This window comes from Diabrotica undecimpunctata, chromosome 4 (assembly GCF_040954645.1).
Source record: "Diabrotica undecimpunctata isolate CICGRU chromosome 4, icDiaUnde3, whole genome shotgun sequence".
NCBI lineage: Eukaryota > Metazoa > Arthropoda > Insecta > Coleoptera > Chrysomelidae > Diabrotica > Diabrotica undecimpunctata.
Window position 1 is genome coordinate 76,235,728 of NC_092806.1, and position 13,410 is coordinate 76,249,137.

Here is a 13,410-nt window from a genome sequence, read left to right on the forward strand (position 1 = left end):
ATTATATTTATAGAGACAATGTCCACAAATTGAAATGCACCAAACGACGTCTGATGTGCAAGTAACTGGACCAGATTGCACTTGTTATAAGAAATGTATGGCGGATTTCACATTTGAAGAAAAACGTTCAATCTTTGCAATCGTTTATAGTGGAAGACCAAAAAATAAAAAAGATACATACCTAATCGGCCTAACAGAAAGACATCATCCTGCGTCAGCAAAAGCTAGACAGTTTTCTTCTTCTTTTAAGTATTTTGCTATGAAAGGTACGAGCAGAGTTGAAATTTGCCGCAATGCTTATATAAGTTTACATGCTCTCTCCAGCAAAGCCGTACAATGCAATACAACGAAATCATTTGGTCTTCCAAAAAAAAAAGAACAATAATAACTTTCAAGTAAAACGTCTAACAAATACCGATTCAAAGTCTAGTGGGCACAATTTTTTAAAAAGACTGTCAAAGATGTTGAAAAAAAAGTCATTTACCATAAGCACATACAGACATTTAACATAGATATACTCAAACAATGAAATGCTATATCATGGCGTCTGAATTCATTAATGGTTTCACCTATGGTCTTTTTAATATGTTAACTCCAAGAAGTTAGATGTTTCCAGAATAATACATTATATACCAGAAAACTACAGGGCCTTTTATAATGATATACTTACAAATCCTACAACAAATAGAGAGAACAGTGACCCAGAAGACTAAAAAGAATATAAATGCCATTTGTTTTAAGTTTGTTTCTGAAATAAAAATTAGTTTTTTATAAATGCCTTGTTTTATTTTGTTTTACTCATGTTTTCGATTTTTAGTGGAAAAAGAAAAAAATGTTTGTACTTTTATATATCAATAACTACTTCCCTAATATGCATGGACTCTTCGTACTTGGGCATTAAATGTACCTTGTCAAAGTACACAAATGTTCAATAGAAATGTTTTTAGTAAAACTAGCGTCTTCGGCGCAAAACAGTTTTTTTTTATTTTTTAAAAATTTGGTTCGCAGGAATGTTATTCTTTTTCCAATCACCCATTCATTTAGAATTGTTGATTTTTTTAAAGAGCAATGTATAAAGGCTTCCGCATAATTCTAAACTTACCTCTAAAATAAATGAGTTTGGATAATTTCAACTCTTGACTTCCTGCTTATAGGGTTGATGGGTTGTAAATTATTTTTTTTTAGAATTATTTGATTGATATTTAATTTTGTTTGGTGAGGGGGGGGTCATGACCCCCCGTGACCCCACCCCCCACCAATGGATGTGCACTCTTTCCCTCCTCCCTCTTGTCGTATACCATCGTAATAAGCAAAGTCCCCTTTCCCCTTCTCGATTACGTAGTTTATGTATGTTCCCAAATGTATGATTCCATTATTATAGACATTATCACAGGATAAATAATAATTATAGTATGATAATAATAATTAATTTCAGGCCAAGCCAAAAAGTTTAGCTAAAGAATTATATGAAGACGGAGTAAGATTTGGATGCTGGGGCATGTCAATGTATTCCTTGTCTTGTGCTTGTTATTCAACAAAAATTGTAAAATTAATTTCAGTGTTTGGGTATGTATAAAGAAAGATATATTTGTATTTTTATTTCTATATGTATTTTTTAGTGCAAGAAATATATACGTCGGTGGGTTATTGATTTATTCTATTGGCATGTTTTGTATGGCCATAACTAAACACAAAATTGGAGTTTTATTGTTTAGCTGGACAGCTGGAATTATGTATTCGACCTTGTTTACGATGCCTTACCTAATTGTTGCTCATTATCATGCGAAACGAACGGTAGGTTTTTTTTTAATTAGAAATTATATATATATACATATATATATATATATATATATATATATATATATATATAATAATATATATATATATATATATATATATATATATATATAATATATATATATATATATATATATATATATATATATATATATATATATATATATATATATATATATATATATATATATATATATATTAGAAGTGATTATTTCGACCAAAACATAATTTATAAATACGTTCAAATTATCGGGTAAAGTGGTCTGTAATAAAAATCTTTCTTTTTTCTAAATCACTCAATATTTCGCCATTTATTTAAAAGCTTCCTCAGGAGTAAACTAAAAACAATTTGAACATTACAAAAAATGGCGTACAAATACATTTTAAATTAATTAAAATTAATTAATTAATTTAAATTAATTAAAATTCTGTGAGTGTTTTAAAATGTATTTGTACGCCATTTTTTGTAATGTTCAAATTGTTACTCCTGAGGAAGCTTTTAAATAAATGGCGAAATATTGAGTAATTTAGAAAAAAGAAAGATTTTTATTACAGACCACTTTACCCGATAATTTGAACGTATTTATATATATATATATATACATATATATATATATATACATATATATATATATATATATATATATATATATATATATATATATATATATATATATATATATATATATATATATAATATAATTATGTATAACGGTACCCCGCTTATACTCCCTAGTTTGATATACCCATTACCATATCAGGAGAGATACAGAAGACATTATGTTAAAAATATATACACAGAGTTAATAATCATAATAAAATCTGGTAGATGCATCTATAAAATCCCATTCTTACATCCTACTTATAACTACGAGCTGATTCAATGAAACGGTACGATTTCAAACAAACAAAAAAAAGTGTAAAAATATCTTTTTATTAAATTTAATAAAAAAAAAACGTATACTACACAGATGGAAATTAATGTGTAAGAGAATAAACATTTAGTTTTTTAAGATGCTATTAGAAAGGTGGCCTCCATTTTGTCGGACACGTTCTTGCAGTAGTGGTAGAAAGCTGTTTACGATATTGAGTAACATTTCTTGAGATATTGCTTCCACTTCTTCTCGAATCCGTTCTTTTAAAGCCTCAATAGTTCTTAGGGAGTTACTTTGAAACATTTTCAGCTTTAGATATCCCCAAAGAAAGTTGTCGCATAGGGAGAGGCCCGAACTATGAGGTGGCGAGGGAATATCGCTGTTTCTACTCATAAGACGACCGAGAAACGATCTTCTTAGTAAATCCATTGACACTTGTGATGTGTGATATGTTGCACCATCCTGTTGAAAGTTCGTGTGTTCATTTCTGTAATTATTAATTGCCGGAAATTTATTTAACATGTTCCTGTAACGAACAGATATTACTGTTATTGCATGCTTATCCTTGTGTTGTCAAAAAAATTAGATCCGATGATCCCTAACAAAGAAATTGCACACGAAAAGGTAACCGACTACACGGTCGGTTACCTTTTCTAATATAGGGGTCTTTCGTATAATTGCCGCGGATTATTGTCGAACGAATACCGGAAATTTTGTTTATTTGCAGTTAGTACGCTCCAACTTGTTCACAAAATCCTAGTCGGGTGTGATAATCTCAAACGTTAAGGGCTTGCACAATATGAATGTTGTATGGATGATACTGGAGGTCTTTATGCCAAATTCTGCTCGTAGTGGTACAGCTTAATTCTAGCTTCGAGGACACGCGTTTAATGAGTTTCGAACCACTTTAATATTCTGTGGTGTGCGAGTAGTTCTGACACTGCCACACCTTTTCTGTGATCTTGAACCACTACTTTTATAGTTCCTAACTTAGGTCTAAATACCCTTACTAGGCGAAACTAGAGCACGGGGCGGCTAATGGTAGTGTAAACTAATCGCTCGTTGTACACGCACAAAACTTTTACCATTTTTTAATAATATTTCCCAGCAAATGCGCGTTATTCACCCGACCATTCCTTCATGATAACTAAACTTCCCACTCTTAAGATTCCCAACGTTTACGTTGCAAGCCCGCGTCTCCTCTATTTTTTCACCTGTAACGTTGCCAAATCGTGTCGTTTCACTAAATCACTTTGCGAAAAAGTGGGAGGTTCAGTCGGACCTCAATGGCTATCGTTGGTGTGCAATAACACACTAATAGCTCCTGTAACTTAGAGACAAAAGCAAATCTTTGTACCTTGTTTAGTTTGATTAGCGCAGAACATAATATCTGTCGTTGCTAAGTTTACCTATGTGCTCATCTATGACCAGATTCGACAAAAGAGAAGATGCGGACCTCCCTTCTGCAGACAGCCTCTTGTTACTTGTTCTGACACTGTACCCCACAGTAACTTTATGTAGATCAAACAGCTCCTCAGCATGCAGTCTATCCAGCTACAGCTTGCTTAGTCTATTTCTTTTAGAAGAATCCCTTTTGTGATTGCTTCGTAGAAGGTGTTGTCGAATACTTTTTCTACCCCAGTGCTAAACCAGGTTGTAGTATTATACATATTTTTTTGTACAGAACGTCATTTTAAATTTTTTGCCATTTGATTTTGTCCTGGTTTCTCAATTTTTTCAAGTCAAGGTATTCATGGTAAGTCATGGTATTTAGTCCATTCTGCTGCCATGTGTTTAGTTATATCAGTTTTAGAGTTAGGAAAGTATATCGCGATAAGTTCTTCCTAGGTGTCTTCGCCTTTCTGAGTATAAGTATGTGACTCCTTTTGGAGCTAGGAAATACTTATCTGAGGGTTCTTTGAGAAAACTATATGGATCCTTGACATTTATGTAGTTTGTTCTATCTCCCCGCAGTGCCATCTCCACGATTCTCTTTTTCCATTCTTGGTTTCTTATTATATTCAGTAAGAACTTCCCGATAATTACCCCACTCACCTGATCTTTCGGCAAAATTAAATCTCCGTCTGCCTTATGTCCTTTGATTTTAAAGGTTGTCGTTCTACCAGGGTACTTTCTTGTTGGAATTCGTCATTATCTCCGGATACTATCTCCGGATAGTTGTTTGTTTTCAAACGCTGAAATGACAACTTCTTAAAATTGGCGGCCATGTCTAGATCCAATGTATTCTATATCGTCCCCTTAATCCTACCTAAACTATATTTCAGGTCTGCTTGATATTCCTGCCAGTTTGTTTTACGGTGATTACGATAAATAAGTACCTTGATAGGCTCATTATTTTTGATTTCAAAACATATGTGTCGATGTTCTGAACAAGACACCTCATCTGTAACATGCATGCCATGTTTTAACAGTTCTAGTCACGTGAGTCGTATCCACTATTACATCAACGTCAAATAAACTTTAAAGTAAAATTGTGGTTTATTGTCAACGAAAAATTAAATCGTTGATGTTAATCAACGGTAGTGTTTTGATATGTCGTTTAACTATTATAAAGGTTATCAGGACTTATGCAAATCGCCTAGATATAAGCTCTATACCAATGCCCGATATAACTCTTATTTTTTCCTTATGAACCAAGGCCTCTTGTACCAAAGATGCATCAATACTTCTCATAGCGACATTGAGTTTTGCTAAAGCTGCCTTACTATGCTTAGTTTGCCTACAGGATTGCAGCCCTCAATGGTTTGAAGGAGATCTCGTCGATCGTGTAGACTAGGATTTGCATGTCCTCTTTGATCTTCCGATTTTTCAACAACCATCGTTTTACATTTTTTTGTAAAACAACACAAAATTTTTCTTTTTGATGTCATCGTTTGTTTTTTTAATCGTTTTCTCGTTAATATGAAATTATAATTTGTCTAAGTAATTAATTATTACGTTAACCATAGATTTTTATAGTATATAGCCGTTTTAAAGCAAATTAAATAATGTAAAACATTTTTCAAGTTTTATTTTTGTTTTGATGTATAATTTCTTAAAATTAGCAATAACACTCAAAATTGTAGTGGGCTGATTTCTATAGACGTAAGGTATATTTCTCATTTTTTTCTCTTCAACAGACAATTCCATTGTCCGCTAAAAAGAGAATTTAACCCAATGTTTTTATTTTGTAAAAAACATTCTTAAATAATAAGTTTTTTTTAGTTTGAAATTACTGAAGATGGCAAAGAAAAAATTACAACTCAAATACGTGGGCTAGGTACAGATGTCGCCCTTATTTCGAGCATGGTATTTGTAGCTCAATTTATCCTTAGTATATGTATGGGTACTATTGTTAATACCACTGGGACTATTACATCCGTAGTCAGTGTCGCCAGTATGCTTGCGTTCTTTGGTGCAATATCTGCTAGTCAAGTGATGTATTTAGATCTCTAGTAAAGGTTCCATACCAAAAAATATTTTTAAAAAATATTTTGAAAAAGGTAGGGTAGTAATGAAGTACAGATGTTTTTGATATCTGTTTCGATATAAATGTCTTATTAAAATTGTAGCTGTAGCATACAAATAAGTAAATAGATAAATAAGACGAAAAATCAATAGACAAACAAGTAAAATGACAAATAACAAGGTAGTCCAGTAGATTTTATTAAAGCTGCAACACATTCTTACAACATCCTTGCTTAACGCTAAAATACCATGTTATTACGTGTACATATTCATTTAATAAAGTATATAAAGAAACAATGTTACTTGTTATTTCAAACTGCATTAGTTAAAGGCAAGGTTATTTAGAATAGATAAGACCAGTAAGGAAGAGAAAATCAAACCATCAAAATTCTTCGTCCTATAAGACCGACTTAAAAATCTCCAGGTAAGTTGTGCTAACATAAAGTGGCAACGCTTTTCATACATGGAGAACAGTGCTTAATATACGAATGGCTCAAATGTCGATGAAACGTACGATGTTGGCTGTTGACCGCGAGAGACCGCTATACGGCCACACGGCTCCATAATAATAGAATTATCGACAGCAGATGAACAAAGAGGATACTGGAGACCGAGAGACGAAAGTTACCAAAATAGAAAAACTACTAAAATGTTGCCAAAAATACAAAATGCACAAATCTGAATAGGATGGAAAATGATGAGGGTACTATGTTCAGTAGTCAATGAAAATTATCCGTAGTTGATTATTTTTTGTGTATATTCATAAATTCTAGACATTTTAATTACGATAATAAGTTCAGACATAATGGACAACCGGAACCTACCGGTTAGATTGATAAAGAAAACGTTCCGACGAGAAAAATCATGAAACTTAAAAATATCTAGTCTATGAATTAACTTTGAAATATATGACTTTATGACAAAATCTGTTAAAACAATATATGAGCAACTCAAAAAACCAATTTATTCAGGACTAAAAAAGCTCTGCTTGCGCACAAGCTAAGTTGCTACACCAGCTATCGTATGATAACAAAGGCGTAACTCGATATGCTCAAGTGGAGATGGAGGGATTTGAGACTTCTAATTTAAATTGAATGGATGTTAATTGGGTGCCAGAAAACGGTCCACGTCTAAAGTAGCCTACAACTCCAAACCTACCAAATTGTTGCAGTACTAAATCAATGGTATAGAGAACAAAGGAAATAAAACGACACCTCACTTATAAATTATGTATTAATATGTAATATGTAATAATTATGTATTCTTGGCGAATATCAAAGTGGTTTTAGGCCTGGTTGATCAACGACAGACCAGATCTTTGTGCTAAGGCAAATACTGGAAAAAATCAACGAATTCAATATCGACACATACCACCTTTTCGTAGATTTTAAATGGGCCTATGATAGTGTCCTAAAAAATAAATTGTATGAAGCCATGGATGAATTCCACATCCCTGATAAACTGATAAGATTGGTTAAGGCTACAATGTGTACAGTTGTTTGCAAAGTCAAAATACAGGGCGAACAATCACAGGCATTTGAAATGCATGTTGGGCTGCGACAGGAAGATGCGCTGGCGTGTCTTCTTTTCAACATAGCTCTGGAAAATAGACAACATTTTTAATAAATCATCCCAAATTTTGGCATATGTAAATGATGTTGACCTAGTTGCCCGCCCAACTCGCAAGCTGGAAGAAATGTATACCACCTTGTCAAATGTCTCAAAAAATATGGGCCTGCAAGTAAATGAGAAGAAAACTAAGATAATGGAATCAACACCCAACAATAGAGCCAGAAACATTAGCCACCAATTCACGGTTGATAACTGTACCTTTGAAGTGGTGGACAAATTTTACAGATTTAGGCGAACGTCATGACGGAAGAAATCAAGCGAAGAATAATCCTAGCAAAAAAATGTTATTTTGGACTGAGTAGACATATGAGAAGCAGAAAAGACAAAACAAAAATACCCGTGTATAAAACCCTTATACAACCAGTGTTGACATATGGATCAGAGACATGGGTTATTTCCAAGGCAGATGAAAACCTCCTGCTTATATTTGAACGAAGGATCCTGAGAAGAATATTCGGTGGCATCTGTGAAAATGGTGTTTGGAGAAGGAGGTATAACTATGAGATATATCACAGATATAAACATTTGGTGGTAAAGACTTAGTATCTTTTATAAAAATAGGAAGACTAAGATGGGCAGGACATCTGGCAAGATCACAGCAGAACTACCCTCCTAGAAGAATCCTTATGTCACAACCTGTGGAAGTAGAAGTAGAGTTGGGCCAAAACTCAGATGGAGGGATGGTGTAGATGAGGATGGTAGAAAAATAGGCGCAGCAAACTGGCAACAGTTGGCAATGGATAGAACTGAATGGCGTAATAGACTTGGGAAGGTCGAGGCTCTTTTATAGGTCTGTAGCACCAATGATGATGATGAATAAGTAGACCAAAAATAAATTTAGCTCATCAATAAATATGAAATAATCAATAATAAAATAAACCACACAAACATAATAAAATACTTCCCACTTTTTGCCCACAAAAAAAAAAATATTCTCAAGTTATAAGCGTCGCGTGAGCTTAGGTGTAAATACCGTGGAACATAAAACAATAAAAAAAAACGAAGAACCGAAAACTCACTAGATAATAATTACAATTCAAACTAAAATTGGTATAGAGCTACGAGTATGAACACTTAACAAAGTGCTTACAATAAAACTAGCGGAGGTATCCAGCGATGTGTTCTTAAGTCCATAAAGTGGAGGAAATCAATGGCGAAAAAGAACAAGGTAATAACAAAATGGAATGAAATTGAAACCCTACAAGAGATATTCGAATATCTCTCTGTATATTACACTAACACATAAAGTTAAATCTAAAACTAATAAATTAACTTAAACTATCTCAAAATTACGTAAAATGAATCGTTTAATTTCTAAATCAGCAAAAGATAAAATTACGTAAGGCGCATAATTTAATTTTTATAGCAAATACAAACAAAAATTAAAACTACAATAAGACCGCGTACTATCCTCTGGCCAGAAGGATTTTAGTAGGGTACAGATTCCAATATCTACTTTTCAACATCGTATTTATTAACAATAAATACTGGCTACCTCTATCGATTAGGTGGTTAAGGCCTAAAAATTACACGAAAAAAAATATAACTCTCAGAATACACGAAAATATGCGCATGTATATCAACAAAGAGCTTATAGTAGTACAAAAGAAAATTACATACATGCCTTACATATATGCGTTACATATACCTGTAGTATTCCTTCACGGCGGCTTCATGAATCATTAGTCTACCTGTAGAATGGTGGCGTTCAAATATGTCCCGTAAAATACGGCATGAACTTGGCAACTACACAAAATATGCCTACAGTAACACTCCAATGTACCCAAGTTCTATAACATAAGTTCCGGCCGATATTCCCAATGAGGGTGATCTATACAAAACCAACCACCTGATAACTTATGTTCCACTTTCTACCATATATCAAAAATGACTGCTAAGATGACGTACCGCAAAACAACCCTTGTCAGATTAAACAGGCTACTGGGGCGATCCGATAAGTACCTACTTAGCCTACAAAATAAAAACGAAAATGTTGGAAAAGTGGCAATTTATTTCTCTATATAGTCTCCTTTTAGTCCGGCACACTTGATTCAACGATGCTTTTACTTCTTTAACTCGTCTGAAAAATACGTTTTTTCGAGGTCTACAAAGTATGTTTCCGGGGCGACGATGTCCTCCTGATTCGACTTAAATTTCTGTCCGGCGAGTGCCTTTTTCAAGTTCTGAAACAAAAAGAAGTCACACAGAGCCAAATTTAGAGGATATGAAGGATACATAAGGATATAAGGATAAACCGCCATGGTGACGGCGGAGATGTGAGCGGATCCGTTGTCATGGCGGAAGAGCACTTTTTTCTTTGCTAAATGGCGTCGCTTTTTCTGCAATTCGGCGTCAAATCGGTTCAATAATTCGGCGTAGTAGAGCCCCGTGACCGTTTTGCCATTCTGCAGATAGGCAACGTAGATCACCGTTGTGAATCCCAGAAAATGGTGGCCATCATCTCTCCGGCCAATAGGACACTCTTCGTCTTATTCGGAGCACGTTCGCCGGGTGACGCGAACTGTTTCCACCGTTTGTTGGTCCTTGGTGTATACCAATAGATTCATGTTTTGTCAATGGTTATGAAACGACGTAAAAACTCCTTCGAATTACGCTTAAACAGCGTCAAACACGGCTCTGAAGTGGTATACGGTTAAGTTTGTTGTCCGGAGTGAGCAGACTCCGACAACTTTCAGATCACAGCGCCGACAGCTTTCTCATGCCCATAATTTATGTGTTAGTGTAATATACGGGAAGATATTCTTATATGTTTCTCTTTGTAGGGGTTACATTTCATTTTATATTTTATTGCGTTGTTCTGTTCTTCTTCGCCATTAATTTCCTCCACTTTATGGACTTATGAACACATCGCTGGATACCTCATTTCATTTAAATCATTTTATTGATTTTGTTCATTTAGAAAAAATTGTGACATTGCAGCGTTTTCTTTTTATTCGATATTTATTGAAGTGCTAGGGGATACACAATATTTCTTGTTTTTCCTTCTTGTGCGTAAACAAATAAATCGGAAGGTTTTCCGATGCGTGAGCAGGCCACATAAAGCTGCCCATGTAAGAAGTACGGATTCTCCAAATTTAATCCACACACTTGCAACGAGTGTTCTTCTACTTTGTTGATAGTCATTGCGAAAGCGAGTCACATCGGGAACTGAAAATGTTCAAATTGAATTGAATCAAACTGAATTCAAATGGCATATCTGTCAATATCATTGGGATACTTGGCAACAGTACGTCTTCACCTTTAAATTTTCAAGTCAAAATTATTGTGTCGATAACATTGCTTATTATTTTGTCGATAACGTTCCAAAGTCGTGGTGGATTTATGTTTCGAGGACGAATGATAGGTATGCCAACTTTCAATGTAAGTACGTTGGCTGGCATGCCTAGCAAATCAAGCGAATTCAAGAATTCAGTTGGATAGTTGACAACTTCGTCGTGATTCAGCACAGTATCGATGGACTTATATGATGTTGTTTCGCCAACTATTTCATTCTGAATGGTGTAGTTGATTCTATTGACATCGATGTTTTTTGCTACTAATATAGCGCGCGTACTGAGCCACTGATGATTTTTGTAGTTCTGCGCAATGTTTGGGAAAACTTTTTGTACCAATTCGTCTATGCTTTCAGTGATCTTACAGAAGTTTGTTGGCAAGGTAATACATTCCTCAATTTTCATTCTCCCGTTTCCAATTTCTATAAATAACTCCATAAAACTGAGGATTTTAGACATGCATTAAGTTCATTAGCGAGTGTTGAACGTGGTATAACCGGCAGTGCTTGTCAAAAATCTCCAGACAATAAAATGAATGCACCACCGAATATCCGTGCGTTTCCATTCAAATCTAGCAGTGTAAGATCAAGCGCTTTCAATGCTTCCTTGTGAGATATTGTACATTCGTCCCATATGATAACTAAACATGTTTGGAGTACTTTTCCCATTCCAGAGATTTTTGATGTTGTTTCTTGATGCCTCAGTGTTTTTCAAATGTGTTTTAAATTTAATGGCACTTTCAACGGTTTATCCTTAGTTAAATAGATAGTTTTATTTACACCTAATTTAATCGCCTCGATCTCTACTCCGTCATCGCCAGGGAATTTGTTATTTTTCATTTCTAAAAGTGCCGTTTAGATTTCGTTGTTATTTCTGGCATTATTTCTGATACTTGGTTTGTGATTTTAACCAGGGGCTGATCTTGCGTTTCGTCGGTGCTCTCATACATTTCGCGATAAAAGGATTCGACAACCTCAAGGATTTTGGTTGTATCCGTAGTAATGTTTTCATCTTTGTTTCTTATTTTGCACATTTTTTTGGTTGCCCATGTTGTTCGTATTTCATCTCAAAACTGTTAAACTTTTGTTTTCTTGAATTATTTTAGTTATTTCTCTTGCATTGTTTTCTCTTACGTCTTGCTGGATTGACCGTTGGATATCTTTATTTAATTTTTCCATGGTTGGAGTTGGTGTAGTTGCAGTCGCCGTATTTTCCGTCAGCTGTCTTATTTTACCTATTAGCTGTTTGGTATTTTGACTTAGTTTTTCGTTATGAGTCAGAACGGTTGGACAGGCCCCCCTTTCCATTTCTTTTAATGCCTTCGTTATGTCATAATTTTCTTGATCTACATCTTCTATTTCGTCAAGTAAGTCTTATATATGTATGGATAGTTTATCATCAAACAGGTCGTTGTTTTTTTGCGGAATCCATTTATTTTTTTGCATTTTAGAATTATCTTTGTACTGTCCAATTTGAGATTTAATAGTATCTTAGTTCGAATTATTCTATGGTCGCTTCCTATTGAAAATTTTTTGAGTACTTCGATGTCTGATTATTTCTTTTCTGCTTGTTATGATATAGTCTATTTCATTTTTGACACTGCCAACTGGGCTAATCAATATCAATTTATGCTGAGCCTTTTTATCGAAAAAAGAGTTCATCATAGATAAATTTTCCTGAAGTAAGAAGTTCAGCAATTTTTGTCCTCGTTTGTTTATTTATTTTTTTCGCCAGATCCATACTTACCCATTGCTACTTCTGCATTATCATGTTTAAACCCCTTGTTCGCATTAAAGTCACCCATAATTATCGTGTAGTAGGCTGGTGTGGTATATAACGCTGTTTCTAGGTCCTCATAAACTTCTATAACTTTTTCATCCTAGTGAGTAGTCGTTGGAATATATGTCTTTAGGTATACAATCCTCGGACTTATGCTGATAATTTTAACTATATTTTATATATAATTTATTCTATGTATAATGAATCCTACTCCACCATTTGAAGTGTCTTCTTCTCCTCTAAACTGAAATACGTGTCCTGATTTAAAAGTAATTTGGGCTTTTTCTCTTTGTCTTATTTTGCTTAGGCCAAAGATGTCTCATTTTATTATTTCCAGCTCTTCTTCCAGTTTCACTATATTCTGGTCTGATATGAATTCAAACATTGTATGAAGTAATATGCATTTGTCGCTCTTTATACTAGCTTGATTTTTCCCGGGGATCCTTAGCACCCTCTGCTCCAGACCTGTTCCTACCGCTAACTTGGTTGGCGCTGTTATGGCTACCGGAGACTGAAGGTCGTTCAGTAGTTTCATCTTTCATGTAAAATAACTTTTAGGGTTTTAA

General features: G+C 34.3%; 1 protein-coding gene across 1 annotated transcript in view; it reads left to right on the forward strand.

The window, feature by feature from the left end:
* The window catches only part of lovit (loss of visual transmission), a 65,712-nt gene extending 59,289 nt beyond the window's left edge, over window positions 1-6,423 (forward strand). Inside the window, exons 7-9 of the mRNA XM_072529794.1 lie at window positions 1,436-1,566; window positions 1,620-1,794; window positions 5,898-6,423. Of these exons, the coding sequence (XP_072385895.1) occupies window positions 1,436-1,566; window positions 1,620-1,794; window positions 5,898-6,128 (537 nt within the window). The 3' untranslated portion in view covers window positions 6,129-6,423. The remainder of the gene's footprint in view (window positions 1-1,435; window positions 1,567-1,619; window positions 1,795-5,897) is intronic.
* Window positions 6,424-13,410: the final 6,987 nt, after the last annotated feature.